The sequence below is a fragment of the Chiloscyllium plagiosum genome, chromosome 34 (genome assembly GCF_004010195.1).
Source record: "Chiloscyllium plagiosum isolate BGI_BamShark_2017 chromosome 34, ASM401019v2, whole genome shotgun sequence".
Classification (NCBI taxonomy): domain Eukaryota; kingdom Metazoa; phylum Chordata; class Chondrichthyes; order Orectolobiformes; family Hemiscylliidae; genus Chiloscyllium; species Chiloscyllium plagiosum.
The window spans coordinates 30,036,637-30,053,116 of record NC_057743.1 but is presented as its reverse complement, the minus strand read 5'-3'; the positions used below and the strand labels follow the sequence as shown (position 1 = coordinate 30,053,116).

The window sequence follows — 16,480 nt, the reverse complement described above, 5'->3', positions numbered from 1 at the left end:
CCCCCCTATGAATGGCCTTTCTGAATCTCCCCTCTGTGTTCTAGGCCTTCCCCCTCATCTCCACCTCACGATGGCTACAGAAAAGTGGGGAGCTGACTGTCTTTGTGGAAGAATCTGGAATCTTGCGCAAAGTGTTTGGGAAGCAAAGTTGTTTCCTCTTCCTTTTCAATGATGTGTTGATCGTTACCCGGAAACGAAGGTATCTCTCCTCTGCAGGTTACCCTGGAAACCTGGTATTTGAGCAGTGACTGTAGACAAGTGTTGGTAATGAGGCAAGAAAGGGTGATGGAGGATTGTTAGAGAGTTGCTGCAAGTTATCACAACCAAACACAATGTCCCGACTCGATCACTATCCTCTACTGTCACTGGATAGTGATCTTGTGATCTGTGTTGTCGACCAGCCACAGGGAGCCATTTAGATTAGATTACTTACCGTGTGGAAACAGGCCCTTCGGCCCAACAAGTCCACACCAACCCGCCGAAGCGCAACCCACCCAGACCCATTCCCCTACATTTACCCCTGCCCCTAACACTACGGGCAATTTAGCATGGCCAATTCACCTAACCTGCATGTTTCTGGACTGTGGGAGGAAACCGGAGCACCCGGAGGAAACCCACGCAGACACGGGGAGAATGTGCAAACTCCACACAGTCAGTCGCCTGAGGCGGGAATTGAGCCCGGGTCTCTGGCGCTGTGAGGCAGCAGTGCTAACCACTGTGCCACCCATCTGCCGTACCTGGTCATCTGTATCTCTTGGTTAAGTGTGAAGCCTCAATCGCTGGTTAATAATCAGGGGTCACCCACTTAAAACAGAAGTTAGACAGTTTTTTTTTCCCTATGAGGGCCATGACTCTCTCTCAGTCACTGAATATTTTTAAGACAGAAGTAGAAACATAGAAAATAAGAGTCTTCGGGTTTGTTTTGCCATTCCATACAATTTTGGTTGATCATCCAACTCAATCCCCCGTTCCTGCTTTCTCCCCATACCCTTAGATTCCTTTAGCCCTAAGAACTAGGTAGACTGATTCTTCCCCAGAAAAGGGTTGAAGGCTTTTCAAGGGCAGGTAGAAACATGCACTCGAGATTACAGTCCGATCCGCCAGGATCTTATGGAGTGTTGAAGGCTTGAGGGGCTGAATGGCCTACTCCTATTCATAATTTGTACATTTGTGTGCCTCCATACACTCATTTGCCCAGATGAGCATATGGGAGTAAAGCAGAGCTTGGGACCATTGATAACCAGATGCTCGACCCTGTGTGAACATGTGATTGTCTCTTCCCTTCCCCAATGTTCTTCATCTATCAACATGACCAAGGGGGATGTTTTGGGGATCAAAGGTCAGGTGTTGAGTCTGTCTCATTGTGACCAGGGACTGAAGCTTGTTGTCCTTTCTTGGCAGTGAGGAGAGTTACACGGTACAGGACTACGCCATGTTGGACCAGGTGGAGGTGGAAGCGCTGGAGAGCAACGAGTCTCCCCACTCTCCCCCAGGCAAGGCCGTGAGTGGTGGAACCCTCCCTCGCACCAACTCCAATGCTAGCCTCTTCAAAATAAACATGAAGAAGAGCAGCGCTGGTGAAATGGAGGAAATTGTGTTAGCTACAGACTCCGAGTAAGTGCCATCGACCAACCATCTGTGTCTGTGTTTGTGCTTCCTCTAGTGAACTGGAATTTCCTTAGTGACCTTCCCACTATTTCCCACCTTTTCCCTCTGTTTTCCTCTTCTCTTCCCCTTTTTCTCCACTGTTTTCTCCTCTTTGGCCCTCGCTGTTACAGAGAGGGCCCTCCATGGGACTTCCTACTCGACAAATACTTCTGACCTGAAGCAGCGATGTGTTGAGATGCTCATTCAGTTGTGTTGAGCACCACAGCTGAGGTCAGCACTAATCCTCACGCTCGATTTGTCTCCAGGTTAACTTTGTCAGGGAGGTCATTGCAAAATACTCAGGCCCTGGAATCTCTGTGTATTTCCCTCCCCATAGGAAGGCCCATGGTCAGTGCTGGTGCCCCAGACACATCAGCTGACAGCCATGGCCTCAGGCCTGATCTTAAACCAGGCCGAACCGTGCAACTCAGTAATGGGACAGTTCTGCCTAACGATTCAGAGGGGGAGCGGGGCAATGGAGATCATTCTTTAGCTTGATCTCCCACCTGGAGTAGGTTGAAGTGCGGCTAATCCCAGATCCAACCTGATATTATCACCACGGAGACCAGGAGTAGTACGTTTTTCTCTTGAGCTGCCACCCCCTTATCCCAAGGGCATCACTCCTTAGTAAAAGTGCCAATGCAATGAAGCCCTTCAGTCACAGCAATCAGCTATTTCCCTCGTCTGTCCACCTTGTCCAGCAACTTATTCTAGACGTTGATCAACCTCTGTCTGATCTACTAACATATCATTAATCAATTTATTTATTCTGGGGCATGTCTTTTCCTGAGGCCATTGGATCAACCATATGCTGTGACTGACTGAAATCTTCAGGTAGACCAGTTGAGCTCTGGGGAAAAACCAGATGCTGTTTTTGAAGCCAGTTTTTTGTCCTGATGTGAACCCGATTTTTGGTCCTATTTGTTTTACCTGGAGCCACCCCTCACTCGCCTTTTTAAAAATTAAAATCAAACTTTAGCCTGCACTGGTGAGATTTGAACCTGCGATCTCCACTGATCAGGCCGTCAACATTTTCTACTACATCTTGGTGACCATCGATTTTCGCAAACAGAAAATGACCGGAGGTGGGGAGAATAGTCCATGAAATGTCACTCAATTAAATGATCTGAATATATTTGGTATTCCCAGCTCGAGGGGATTATGGAGTCAGGCTGAGAGTAAGGCGTGACTGTTCTGTCAACCTGTTCCCTCTTCAATACCCAGTTTAGAAACATTCAGAATCCTTGTTTACCTTGTGACTCCAGTATTGGAGAAGAGGCAAATGTTTGTGAAACTAATGGCCCTCTTGGTATATTACAGCTTAGATATGATTTTTTTTTATGCAAGTTTTGCTTGTGGGTGGTTTGAGAGATGTTGGTCAGACACCGCCATCTGCTGGTTGTTCAGAATTATGCATGGAAGCTCTTGGTTGGATTATCAGATGGTTCTGGTGAGGTCCCAAGATCCTCTGGGCAAGCAGCAGTGGTCTGCGAGAGAGGGTGGCTGAATCTCAATGTGTCAGTGGAAGTAAGGGTGGAGGGGGGAGGAGGAGGAGTGTGTCACAGTGTCCTGGGCTCCCTCAAGGCCACAGTGTAATGTGAGCACTGCTGCTGTTTCTTTCATGACAGGAGCGACCGAGCTCGCTGGATCCACGCCCTCCAGGAGAACCATGACGACCTCGTCAATAAAGAAGGTACGGTCAGCGCTGCATCTGTCCGACAGAAACCGAAACCACAGCTAAATACCTCAGCCACAAGACTCAGAAGGCAAAACAATGCTGTTCTCCAAAAGCCATCTGATTCCTGTCTCTTCCCCCCCCCCCCCCCCCACTTTACCTTCAGTTTGGCTTGCAAGTTGAACGTGGTTGTCAGGGTAATGCCTTTGAAATTGGTAGGGAAAGATTTGAGTAATGGTTGCTGATCGCAAAACAAACTGTTACCAGTGACCTTCACTTTGGTTATCGAGGTAAGGAGGACTTTGCTGTTGCCATGTTGCATTGTCACATCTCTCTCTTGTGTGAGGCCTTATGTAAACAAAGATGATCCTGCTCACAGGAACTTGACTGTTAATAGGAAACAAATCTTTGGGCAGAACATATTGAAACAAACTAGGTTCTTAGACATCATCGAGAGCCAACGTTTCGAGCATAAGCTCTTCATCCTCGCCTGCTCCTTGGGTGTTGCCTGACCTGCTGTGCTTTTCCAGCACCACACGTTTCGACTCTGATCTCCAGCATCTGCAGTCCTCACTTTCTCTAAGATTCTTAGACAGTAAATAAAAACTACAAGAACTGCAGATGCTGGAAATCGAAACCAAAAGCAGAAATTGCTGGAAAAGCTCAACAGGCCTGGCAGCATCTGGGGTGAGAAATCAGAGTTAACATTTCAGGTCTGGTGACCCTTCCTCAGAATTCTTAGACAGGATAGATGCAGCAAGGCTGTTTCACCTCAGGGGAAAGTCCATGACCAGAGCATAATATCTGATAAGGGGGTGAACATTTAGGACAGAGATGAGGAGGAAGTTTTTTTTTTCTCTGAAAACTGTGAATCTGTGGAATTCTTTAGCTCAGAGGGCTATCGAGGCTGGGTCATTAAGTAGATTCTAGGCTGAGACAGATATTTAATCAATAAGGGAACTGAGGGTTACAAAGAAAATGCAGGAAAACAGTTGAGAATTATCAAATTGGTCATAATCTCATTGGATGATAGAGCAGACTTGATGGGCCGAACGGCCTACATTTGTCCTACATCATATGGTCTAATTGTTGCTGTTAATTCTGTGACAAATGTTGGCCAGGACACGAGGAGCGCTACGTCCTCGGGCAACCGTCTGTGTGGAGTTTGCACGTTCTCCCCGTGTCCGCATGGGTGTCCTCTGGGTGCTCCGGTTTCCTCCCACAATCCAAAGATGTGCGTAGTTGGATTGGCCATGCTAAATTGGCCATAATGTGCATGGGTGTGTAGTCAAGGTGGATTGGCCATGGGAAATGTGGGATTACAGGGATAGGTTAGGGGGTTGGGTCTGGATGGGATACTCTTCTGAGGGTCAGTGTGGACTCGATGGAACAAATGGCCTGCTTCCACACTGTAGGGATTCTGTGATTTCTCTCTGACAGAGCAGTCCTTACTTGGTCCTGGCCTCAATATGACCTGGAGTCAGCATCAGCACGTGGTCAAGGGAAGCAACTTGACTTGAAATTATTGAATGTACCCTCCTCCCCGCTACCAGTCATTGGCTGAGCAGCAACTGTGAATACTGGAGCCTATGGTGTGGTTTCACTTTCAGGGTGGGACATGGGTAGGAAAGGTTTCAGCTGAGAAATTGATCCCTCAGGGTTATTCTGCAGAGTCCCCAAACCTTGGGCTGTGACAGGAGGGAAGGCCAGTTTCCTGTGTTTGTGCTGAACAGGATCAACAGCTGAGACTATCACACCCACTCAGTGGGTGCAGAGGCAGCATCAGGGGATTAGAATGTGCACAAACCCTGTTTCTAAAACAAAACCAGAGCACTTTTATTGTCAGGGTGGCCCTATGTTGCAGATTCAGGAGTGAACCTGCAGCCTTCCCCCAGCCATACACTGTCGTACAAGTTCATGCTAAACTCACATTGGCTCCTGCTCCACCAAGACCTCTTCTGAAAAATTCAGTCTCTTATTCCTTTATAGCTTCACTGCTCTCTAACTCCGCAACCTCCTCAATTCCTGCCCAGCCCCATCCTCCTGTCCTGCCCACCTTCTCTGAGAGCTGTGCCCTCCCTCCATCATTGGGAACTGGGCGTTTTCTCACAGGCTCACTGAGTTGCAACATTCCTTGTTTAAATTCTTCTGCCCCTCTCCGTCTTTCACTGAGGTTGTGTTTGCCTGTGGCCAGTGTCAATGATGGTTGCTCCTCCAAAGTGCCTTGGCATTTTACCCCCAGGGTCTAAGAGGTGCTGTTGGAATACAAAGTTGTTGTTGGTGTAGGGGATGACTGGCTTTCCCCTTCCTTTCTCCTAGGCCTCCCACAGGTGGAGATTACCAAGGCCTATTTGGCCAAACAGCCAGATGAGCTGACACTCCAGCAGGCTGATGTGATCGTGGTCCTCCAAAAGGTTGATGGTAAGTCTGAGGAAGGAACCCTGTGTGGCCATAGATTTCCCGAACTGTGTGGCTCTCCAGTGCATGAAGGCATCATTGGGCTTCAGCCTCCCAGGATGAGACAAGGTCTCTGATCTGGGTACTACTGGCTTGAGACACACTACTGTGTAGGGTTGGTTCAACCATTCCCCCTCCTTAGGCACCATCTGGGTTCACTCAGTGGTGGTGGCCACTGAGACCTTCTCCCTTCCAGAGCTTTCAGCTGAGGACGGGCAAGTACAGCTGGAACCAAACAGCGCAGGAGAAAATCATTCATCCCACTGCGTTGGGCTCGCTCCTTGAAGGAACTGTCAGATTTGTTTCTATCCTCTCACCTTTTTTAAATGTTCTAATTTTGAAATGTTTACATGTTACTGCGGGTTCTGCGCCTGTTTCACACCCTGTGTTTTTGTTTCACAAATTCCCTGCTGCTCCTTGCACTTGGGGGTGGTCTTATTCCCTGTGGAACCAGCCAGTGGATTAAGTGCGGTTCAATAAACCGAGCGATTCTCCACATTATGGCGTCAGCAGGAGGGGCGTCCTGGTACATCTCATTTACCCAGGTCTGCGAACCTGTTTCTGAAATTGTGGCGAAGCGCCCTAATTTTAAATCATGGTTATATTTCCAGCAAAACACAGTGAGGGAAGAGTAATTACATATAAATTGTGTCTAAGATCAATCCCAGTCACCTCTGGCAGTGTGGTCTCCCACTGTGAATCAGTAATTACCCTGTCAGTCATGCCCATTCTGGCTAGGACTTATGAAGTCATTCTACGTGATGATATATTTTCCTAACAAATGCTTTTCTCAAGCAACTTCCTCTCTGTAAAGTATTCACCCTTGGTGAGGGGGGAGGGGCAGCTCCACTGATTGGTAAGTCGCTGTCCACTGGTGCCTTGGTTAAGGCTCTAGCCTTCAGATTTAGTGTTGTCACAACATTTGAGACTGTGATGTGCGTCACAACTCCGGTTCCCCCTTCACCTCTCCCTCTCGGGTAGCTCCAACTCTGCACTCCGGATCTTTGGAGTGAGGCAACTGGTTGAATCATTCCAGGACTAAGCAAGCGTCTGGAGGCTGAGTCCAACTGTCAGACAAGAGCTTGATTGTTCAGTTTCTGTGATGCCCCCTTGCAGTCAAAAAGCCTGTGTGTCGTTGAGTTTGCTCAGAAGGGGTATCTGGGATTTTCTGTTACCCTCACTAATTTGAATGTATTTGAATATCCTGTTCCCAAAGTGTCCATTCCTTGTACCCTTGACCACACCAAGTGCCCCCTCCACTTGCCCATCTTGTTAGGGCTTTGCTAGATCTCACTCCCTCCACTCCCTGCTTTCTCTCTGATACTCTAACGGCATCTTCCCCCTTTCTCTGAATAGGCTGGTACCGGGGAGAGAGGATACGTGACTGGGAGATGGGCTGGTTTCCTGAGTCCTGCGCCAAGGAAATAACCAATCGCGTCGCGGTGCGACGAAACGTCCAGCGAATGGAGAGATTGCGGATTGAAACTGACGTCTAGTTCTGGCGTCAGAGCCAAAGCTCCGTTTGTTCTGGTGTGACGGAGCCTGGATTTTAACAAAACTGCCAAGGCTGTTGTGACAAACTTGGCAACCAACTTTTCCCATTAGTCATTGCCATCAGACTGTGTAATTGTAGCACTGGGGCTGAATGACCCATCAAAAATGATCAATGGATTAAATATGTTAGTCAGGGGTGGTTAAGGAATATATTTTTCAAAAGGAGTTTGACTCTGATTGCAAATGATTGGTAACCCAGTCACCAGCCTCTTTGATTACGCCCTGTGTGCGCAGCAAGGTACTTTTTAAAGCAGAATTTGAAATGCTATATATTTTTAAACTCAGGATCCATGTGACTATGGACGTAGAGATTGGGGGGCGTGGAGGGGAGTGGAGTGACAGGGGAGGGTGATTGTAGTTAAAAACCTACCATTCCTGATTTTTTTTTTCCATGAGTTCAATACCTAATCCAGGAGTGAAATTCCAGCATTACCAAAGCAGATCCTAATTCAGCATCTGAAATGGAAGGTTTTAAGAACTTTTGTTTGCTTTGCTGCAGATTGGTGTCTATCAGTAACCGATGCGAGGTATTGCAAGAGATCTGTTCCAGCAGACAAACCTATTGATCAGTTACTCCAGTTAAACAAAGCTCTTGTTCCATGTTGAACACCTTTAAAGTTAGAAACCAAAATAAAGCTGTTCCCTGCCCACACCTTCCACAATGATAGGGAGGCTGTGTATGACTCGGAGCAACTCTAAAAGCAAGCGTAGTTCATTACCCTCAGCTTGTTCACTGAGGATGGTATTGACTGATCATATGGGCTCTGTCACCGAGATTCTTAATCAAATTTCTCTTGTGAATACCATGCATACAATTGGTCACAATTCCCTTCTCCGACTCCTTGCGTTCTATCCATCTTCTGTTAAGGATAGCTGGTTTTGGAAGGCTTAACTTCTGAAGCCACACAGTGAAACCTCAAATCCTAATGCTGATCATTGAAACCAGGCTGGTGTCCATGGGCACTGGAGTGCTGCGCACACACACACACCTCCAAGGAGGACGAGCAGGGTGTGGACAATGGAGACAAAGCAGGAAGTGGTTAAACAGAGGAATACATTATCGAGCAGATGGCTTATACCACTAATTTGTTACATTCCTGCTCCTGACTGGCCCATCTCGACAGTCCTGGTGAGGAAGATGTCTTTAATTTGAACCTGCTTGATTTTAGGATATCTGTACAAGAGTGCCAAAAATAAACATTCGCCTTGCTCCCATCCTCGATAACCTTGAACTGCTTGCTTTACTTTGCAGTTTGGTGAGAAATGACTGCTTTATAAAGGCCCTCCCTGAGAGCCTTCCCCTACCATGAACTGACCTTGTGATGCGTTGCCTACAGTTCCCTGTGGGGCTCGACCTGGTGAGTGTCGTTCCTCTCCTATTCCAAGCATGGGCATTTTGTGGACTTTTATTTTTGCCAAAGATTCTGAGATTCTGATGGTCAGGCTCAGGAAGGAAATCCATCCACAATTGCCCAATCCCCAGCCACCAATGTGTTCTGAGCTGAGTAGGAGACTTCCAGGTTCAATACCCATCCCAGGCTAAAACGTTCTTGGTTTGGTGGTGTAGAATAATGTTGTAGAGACACAATCAATGATGCTTGTTTTGGAAGGAGGGAGATCTCTTCCCATCGCCAACACTCTGTTAACATTGTCTGCAGTGATTTAGTGCCACCCTCTGCCATTGCCAGCTCATTTTCCTTCCCCCTCACCATCAATGGGAAACCTAACAGAACATGCATGCATTGGCGAGCTGATTTGCTGACTCCTGCTTCACATTGCTGCCAAGATACGTTTTACTTAAGATAACAGGGAGAGGGGTTTCAAGTAAAGGAAGATTCCTTAATTTTGAGGAGGATTTTAAATGTCACCCAGTAAATCTTAACAAAACTGACCAGCAAAGGGCAACAATGTAGAGGTGGGCTCAGGGTTAAAGAAACCACCATGATTTTGCTTTTGCTGCTGAACTCCCCTTTGTTGAGATGATCAATTCATTGATCATCGTCTGCCATTTGATAGTCACACTGGAACTTGCCAAATGTTTATTAATTAAATGATGCATATTCCTGAGATGGGCAGTTTTTATGAATGTACAAATAAATATTTCTTACAATTTATGTTGGCGAATTTCTGGATTTAAGTCTGAGGGTTTCTTCTGCAGTGTTAGGAATGAATGGGTTGGAGAGAGCCCAGTGAAAGAACAATCTCTCCTCTCAGCACTTTGAAGGCAGTTTTCAGTGTGGCCGCTGTTATAGTGTTGCAGCCAATTTGGGAACAGTAAGGTGTCACACACAGAAAGGTGATAAGGAGACACTAATTTAGGCTGGGATCTGACAGAAAGATCACATGCCCCTTGTTCTCATTGTAATGTGCCATGGGGTCTTTTGTCTACGAGACCGCAAACAGAATCCTTGGTTTAATGGCATTTGTGAAAGATGGTGCTGATGAAAGGTACAGCACTCCTTCAGTTCTGCGCTGGGCTTGTTAGCTGAGATTTTGTTTACATTGCTGCCGTGAGACTTGAATCTGATACGTAATGCTCCACAGGGCTTGAAGTCTGGAGAGGAGTCCACTCAAGGCGTCCAGTTAGCTGAATGATCAGTCTTAATAGCTCTTGCGTGGATTTTGGCCTTGCCTTTACTAAAACAAAAGCTTTCTAGCAGGTTGAGATATTGTCTTTCTGCTGACCTTGTGCACACTCTTTCATTATCCTGAATTTATCTAAAACACGAAATCCTGTCCACCCATCATCCTTTTACTCACTGTTGTACTTTGGCTCATGGCTCAGTAATGTCTCTGTTTCAAAGGTCTCATCCTTGTTTACGGTTCATTCCATGGTTTTGCCCTGTCTCTGCAATCTCCAGTCCAAACACTACTCCAATCCCTGCAACTGTCCGACTCTAGCCTCTTGCACATCTCCAATTCTAATCGTTCTACCAACAGTGACTACACCTTCAGCTGCCTGGAGTTCACTCCAAATTTCTATTTCTCTTCCACTTGGAGATACTGCATTAACTCTAAACTCTTTGCAGGGTCACCTGAACTAATGTTCTCCTTAGGAGGTCCAGTGACCGGTTTTCCTAATGCCCCTGTGAAGTATTCTACAATGTTTTAACATGTTAAAACAATATAAGCTATTGCCACATCTACAGGTTAAATAGTACCAAATAAGTATTGATGAATGTAATAGTTATTGTGTTAATAATCAAGGCCCAGGAGAAACTAGAGCCATTAACCAGTTAAAATTCAGTTGGACGTCTCTCTTGCTGTATTTAAAAACAACCCCTGGTGAGTTCAGAATTCTTTTATTATGGTGTAACAATGTACACAGGAATATAAACAGTTTTGCTAGAAAACCAAGCATATACAGCACCTCAGTATGAATAAAACACAAATGCCCTGATAATTTATTCATATATTCTTAATAGCACCTTTAATTTATTGTTAGAATAGATTGTTGCTGAATGTGAGATGTTTAGTCTCATTCTGTGAGAATCCTGCCCTTTCTCCCTGCAGTGCCTGTTGACTCGATAAGCAGCAGATTCTCCTGATTCAGACCATTAAAACTGAGCTCTGATGTACATGCCCCACCAGCAACTTGGTAATCTGTTCACTATTAAATCATGGGGCATTGTCGGGAGGAGGAGCAGTCAGATCTTTGTCGTAAAAAACCTCCAACACACAACCAGTTGTGAGGTGTAAGCCAAGCTGGAACTCTCTTTGAATACAGATCATGTCAAGCACACAATTGGCATCTTCTAACTCTTCCAGGACTAGGCCAATTCTTTAGTTCAAGTGTTTGTTGCATAGTTCATGAAAATTCAGTGAAAACTTAAAAAAAGGAGAGGGTCAAATGTAACTTTTTTTTATAAAGCAGCCCTTTGGAATAGTCTCCTGCTGTAAGAGGGATTTCTGTTCAGCCCTCTGACTCCACCTTGCCCGATTTTCCCTGAATTACAGAGTGAGCTCCCAGTGAAATTCCTTCCTCCAGTGGGGAGACCAACACTGCAGTGTCTTAACAGCAGTTAAAGGGGCAGTACCACTCAAAGATGCTCAGTGGTCATTCAGCAGCTTCTCAGACTGAGATTGCAGGAGACCTGGAGTTCAGGAAAGGCACTTCTCTCAATCCAATGGATGAGTATCGGGGTGGCCTTTCACACTAAATAGCCCTGGGTGAACCACTCCATCTGCCAGGCAATCCCAGGAAATGGTAATTGGAGCAGATGGGAGCAGCGTGGGCCTGAGGGCAGATGTACCTCCATTCCAGTCAGAACTTGCACGGTAAAAGATCCTGGTGGGAGGTGAGGAATTTGTGGTAGGTCATTTTAGGCCAACGTTCACCACAATCCAAGTGGAATGAGGCAGGCGTTGGAATATCCAATCTAGTGTCTAGATTCTTTGCTCCAAACATTCATGTGTGTTTCTTCAAAACATAGGCTCAAGTTTGAATTTGGGCTCTGAACCAAATGCTGCCCTCTGAGTGGTGGAGATTTCCCAACCTTGGATCTCCTCCAAGCTCACTTTCAACTGTTCTCCAGAAGTTGTCCTTTTCTCCTTGTCATTGTTTACAACAGTGGTGCCCCCTCTCTAGTTAAATTACATAAATGGCGGCCTGACAGTGTGAGATAATTAAAGCAAAAGGTCACACAGATATCCCATGCTGACTTGGGGCCATCTTGAATACTGAGGTGGCAGGCAAGTAAAATTATTAGTGTTTAGAATTTAAAAATCTATTGGTTGCAGTTAAACAGAAGAAAGTCGATTTTTCAAAAAGCCTAAAACATGACCTAATACGGTTGTTGTCATGGTAACTAATTGGATTAATAAATAATAGTCAACTGCTTTTAAGCTGCTTTAAATACTGAACTGACCATGGCGCGTTATAGCCTTAAAGATTGAAAGTCAAGAGATATCAAAGCAGGTTGTCATGGAGACAGCGGTGGTTTCCCAGTGCTGGACCATCCCCGATTTCTCACTCCATTTTATTTTCATTGTTCTGTTTATACAGGAGAGAAATACATGTCAGCATATTTGCTCCCATCGGGTCACGGAGGCTTGGCTGTCCATTCTCTGGCTCTGACTGTTTTCAGATTGTCTCTGTCATTCATCACTGTGTTAATGCCTCCTGAAAGGCAGGTGGTGACTAATCCAAAGGATAACCAGTTGCCTTTTTATGGAGTGATGCAAACACGAACAAAGGGAGTATGAGTCCACAAGGCAAGATCTCCATGGCTGTAGGAGGGCCAACACTGTATTGGACCTAAAGACTTTACAGATGTTTGACACAGTTATTGTGTCTTTTTAGTTTTGGGATGGGAGCAGGGCAGTGGTGAGTTTGATATGTGAGAAACAGATTAACAGAGTCAGTTGAGCTTGAACATTGCAGAATTGAATGACTTAAACCAAGATGCGGTAAGGTGGGTGGCAGCAGGTAAAAATCTTTAGTGCTTGGCAAATGAGGACCTTGCGTAATGTTGAGGACCTTGATGGGGGTGCTGGAGGAGGTTACTTTAGTTTCAGCATAGAGGGTTGCACAGAGAGATTGAGATATGTTCAAAGGCCCAAGAAATATGGATATAAAACCTCCTTCTATTCTTCCTTTTTAAGAGCATAAGTAAAACAGCAGCTTACCCTCCCCCCCAACCTTCCCTGCGACTATTGCCAATCTTTGAGATCAATTCCCATATCCAAAAATGAATCAATCACAGCCTTAAGTATCCTCTACCTGAAAGGGGGCTGCTTCATTGTTCAGAATGCCAAAGATTCACAATCTTCTAGGTGAAGAAATCTTCCTCATCTCAGTCTTAAATCACTGATCTCTTTTCCTGACACTATGTCCAGTCATAGTGCTAAAGTTTCCAACCAGGGCGAATACACTCTCAGAACCTACTGTCTCAATAAACTCACCTCGTGTTCCTCTAACCTCAACATAGGTCAGTTCTCTTATCCCAGGAGTACTCCAATGAACCAAATTCCCTTGAATGCCAACATTTAAAAGTTTCTCACCATTTAACAAAAAAAATTCTGATGTTCTGTTCTCCTACACCAGTGAACAACCTCGCATTACACTTCATTGGCCTTCTTAGCCCCTTTGTGTTCTCGCACCTTACTGTCCCACTTGGCTCTGTGTCATCAGATACCTTACTTGTGGTGCCTTTATTGAAGTCATTAATTCAGATTGTAAATAGCTGAGCTGCAAGGACATTACCGCCCAGGCAGTAACATCCTGCTAGTTTGAAAACTCCCCAGTAATCCCATCTTTCTGATCCCTGTATGTTCACCAATCCTCTTATCCATATATTACCTCCACTGTCACAATGCTTTAGCTCATGTAATAACCTTTTCTGAGGCACTTTATCAAATGCTTTTTTTGGAAATCCACACCAGATGCCATATGGCAGAAGCTTTGATTTTTAACTACTTTGCAATGTAGTAAGTTTGTTCTTTTGATAAGACTTTATTCAATGTGTCCTGTTGTGGTTCTGGCCAAGCTATGTAACCTCCAACTAGATGAACAGGACAATGATTAATGGTTAAGTCCCAGTTTTTCTGAATCCAGTTAAGTGAAGCCAGGATGGGTATCAGCTGAAATTGGCCAGTGATGTGGAGGCAACACAGACTGACTGATGCTTAAGATGGTCTAAGCTTTGTTGAGGTGGATGAAGCAGACTGTAATGGAAGTGTATACCTAGGACACATTCTCTCATCACTGTCCCATTCCATTCAGCTCACCAATGTCCATCCTGAGTGTCTCCACAATGGTTGGCACATATTATTTACACTGTGGTGGGGCACACTGAGTTCCTTAATCTTTAGTATCTCCTCCTGAAGTCCTGCATCGTGGGCACATTGTAGTAAATGAGAAGCAACAAAGTCAGATTACAAATGCCCACTTTGTTTTGAAAGACACTGTGGCCAACACACCATGCCAGCTATGATGTGATAGGAGGTCTGATGGCTAACATCCATGGTCACTTCCTTTCCTGCTTTGGAACTAGGATTAATAGGCATCATCTCGCCAAACTCTGGGTTGTAATCTCTATTAATCTTGCCTTCCTGGGATTTGGTTTATAAAAATAAAATATGTATATACATATATATATATATATATATATATAAAAAGTTCATGAAAAATGGTTTCGATGCCCACAGAGTTGGAGTTTGTTTACCGTTCAGGAATTCGGACCGGCATTTCCTGACGAGGGGAATGGTTTTGAATTTCTTGCTCATTTCTTAGTCTTTGAGCCCAACAGGAGGCTGGATCCTAAAATCCATCAGCCTTTCCCCTTCTTAATAAAATATCACTGGGCAGAATAATAGCATAGGCCTGTGGCCATTCCTCTGAATTTGAGATTTTACCATATAATGGTTTTGCTTTCAGCAGTCTTTCTGAAAGGTTTGACAGGCAGGTGGGGGGGGGGGGGGGGGGGTGGTGGGAAGGTGTACTGTCCAAAAGCAGTCTCGTTGGCACTGGTCAGAATGATATCCGCCTCACTCAGCTGACTATGATCTTGATGATTTGTCTGATGCCACGTTGCCGTGGGATTCAGGTTGCAGGTGATGTGGTGGCTTGGGAGGTCCTCCTGGAACCAGACAGAGTACAAAATAAGGTATGACCAATAGTTCACCCCGTGTCTGTGGACTCACTCACCTGACATCTGCCCATGGTATCATTCTGAATGGGGCACAGTGCTGAACTATAGCAACCAGAAAGTCACAGGCTTAATCTTCAGCCTCTACTTAAGTAGAAAGTAAGAACTTGCATTTACATCGCACCTCTCATTGACCTTGAGACATCCCAAAGTGTCTTATAACCAGTTAAGTAGTTTTGAAGTGTTGTCATGGTTGCAACCAAACTAGAGTAGCTAATTCACACACAGGAAGCTCTTTAAACAGCAAAGGCAGAGATCTGTGATTAGATAGCCTGTTCTCATAATGGTGATAATTTAAACTATTAAATAGTGTCCACAACACTGGGAAGAGTTACCCTGTTTCTCTTCAAATGGTATTGAAGGATCTTTTGCAATCAGCTGAGACAGTGGATGTCCCCTTGCTGCCAAGTTTAATGTTTTATCTGAAAGATGGCAACTTAGACAGTGCAGTAGTCCCTCAGTACAACACTTGGAAGTGTTAGTGTGGATTTTGTAGCAAGTCTCAGGAGTGGGACTTGAATTCACAGTGTTTGGATCCAGAGGCAGGATTGAGGCTAGGAAGCAGTGAGTTAGAGGCTAATGCCTAGTTAGTTTACAGTATGAGGAGCACACTGAACAGTTCTATTTTCAGTGAATGAGAATAGAGTTCCACACTTTGATCACTATAAAGAGATGCTGCCGGGCAGTGTGATGGCATTAGATAACTTGATGCTGCTCATTGATTAGGCTAAACGATGAAGAACAACATAGTGCTGGCACTCATACAGCTGCTTAGTCACAAAATAGATACATTGCAGAAAAAAACCCTTTGATTACTCATCATGTTTGGAGTGATTCTGGGAAGAGAAGTTAGTGAATCAATTATTTTTTCACCCCAAGAGAAAGTAGCGAAAGGATTGGGTGGGACACCGAGGTGAAATTCAGACGCATTCGAGGGACAATTGGAGCTAGGGTCAAAGTACTTATTCGTAGAAAGGTCAGGAAGATTCCGAAACTCTTTTCCCACAAAAATCTATCACAGAGTTGGGTGAAAATTTCAAAACCATGGTTGATTGTTTTTTTGTGAGGCAAGGGAATGAAAGGCTATGGAACCAAGGGTGGTGGGCGGAGTTAGACAATAGACAATAGGTGCAGGTGTAGGCCATTCAGCCCTTCAAGCCTGCACCGCCATTCAACATGATCATGGCTGATCATTCCTAATCAGTATCCTGTTCCTGCCTTATCTGCATAACCCTTGATTCCACTATCTTTGAGAGCTCTTTCCAACTCTTTCTTAAATGAATCCAGAGACTGGGCCTCCACTGCCCTCTGGGGCAGAGCATTCCACACAGCCACCACTCTCTGGGTGAAGAAGTTTCTCCTCATCTCTGTCCTAAATGATCTACCCCGTATTTTAAAGCTGTGTCCTCTGGTTCGGCACTCACCCATCAGCGGAAACATGTTTCCTGCCTCCAGAGTGTCCAATCCTTTAATAATCTTATAAGTCTCAATCAGATCC

At 45.2% G+C, this 16,480-nt stretch overlaps 2 protein-coding genes across 4 annotated transcripts in view; one reads left to right on the top strand and one right to left on the bottom strand.

The window, feature by feature from the left end:
* The window catches only part of arhgef16 (Rho guanine nucleotide exchange factor (GEF) 16), a 36,997-nt gene extending 27,550 nt beyond the window's left edge, over positions 1 to 9,447 (top strand). For both annotated transcript variants that reach the window (XM_043676065.1, XM_043676066.1), the window contains exons 10-14: positions 45 to 199; positions 1,402 to 1,614; positions 3,276 to 3,340; positions 5,642 to 5,743; positions 7,136 to 9,447. In XM_043676065.1, the coding sequence (XP_043532000.1) occupies positions 45 to 199; positions 1,402 to 1,614; positions 3,276 to 3,340; positions 5,642 to 5,743; positions 7,136 to 7,275 (675 nt within the window). In that variant the 3' untranslated portion in view covers positions 7,276 to 9,447. The remainder of the gene's footprint in view (positions 1 to 44; positions 200 to 1,401; positions 1,615 to 3,275; positions 3,341 to 5,641; positions 5,744 to 7,135) is intronic.
* Positions 9,448 to 10,619: 1,172 nt separating this feature from the next.
* Positions 10,620 to 16,480, bottom strand: part of LOC122540385 (multiple epidermal growth factor-like domains protein 6) — a 430,729-nt gene continuing 424,868 nt past the window's right edge. For both annotated transcript variants that reach the window (XM_043676046.1, XM_043676049.1), the window contains exon 38: positions 10,620 to 14,913. In XM_043676046.1, coding sequence (XP_043531981.1) covers positions 14,834 to 14,913 — 80 coding nt within the window. In that variant the 3' untranslated portion in view covers positions 10,620 to 14,833. The remainder of the gene's footprint in view (positions 14,914 to 16,480) is intronic.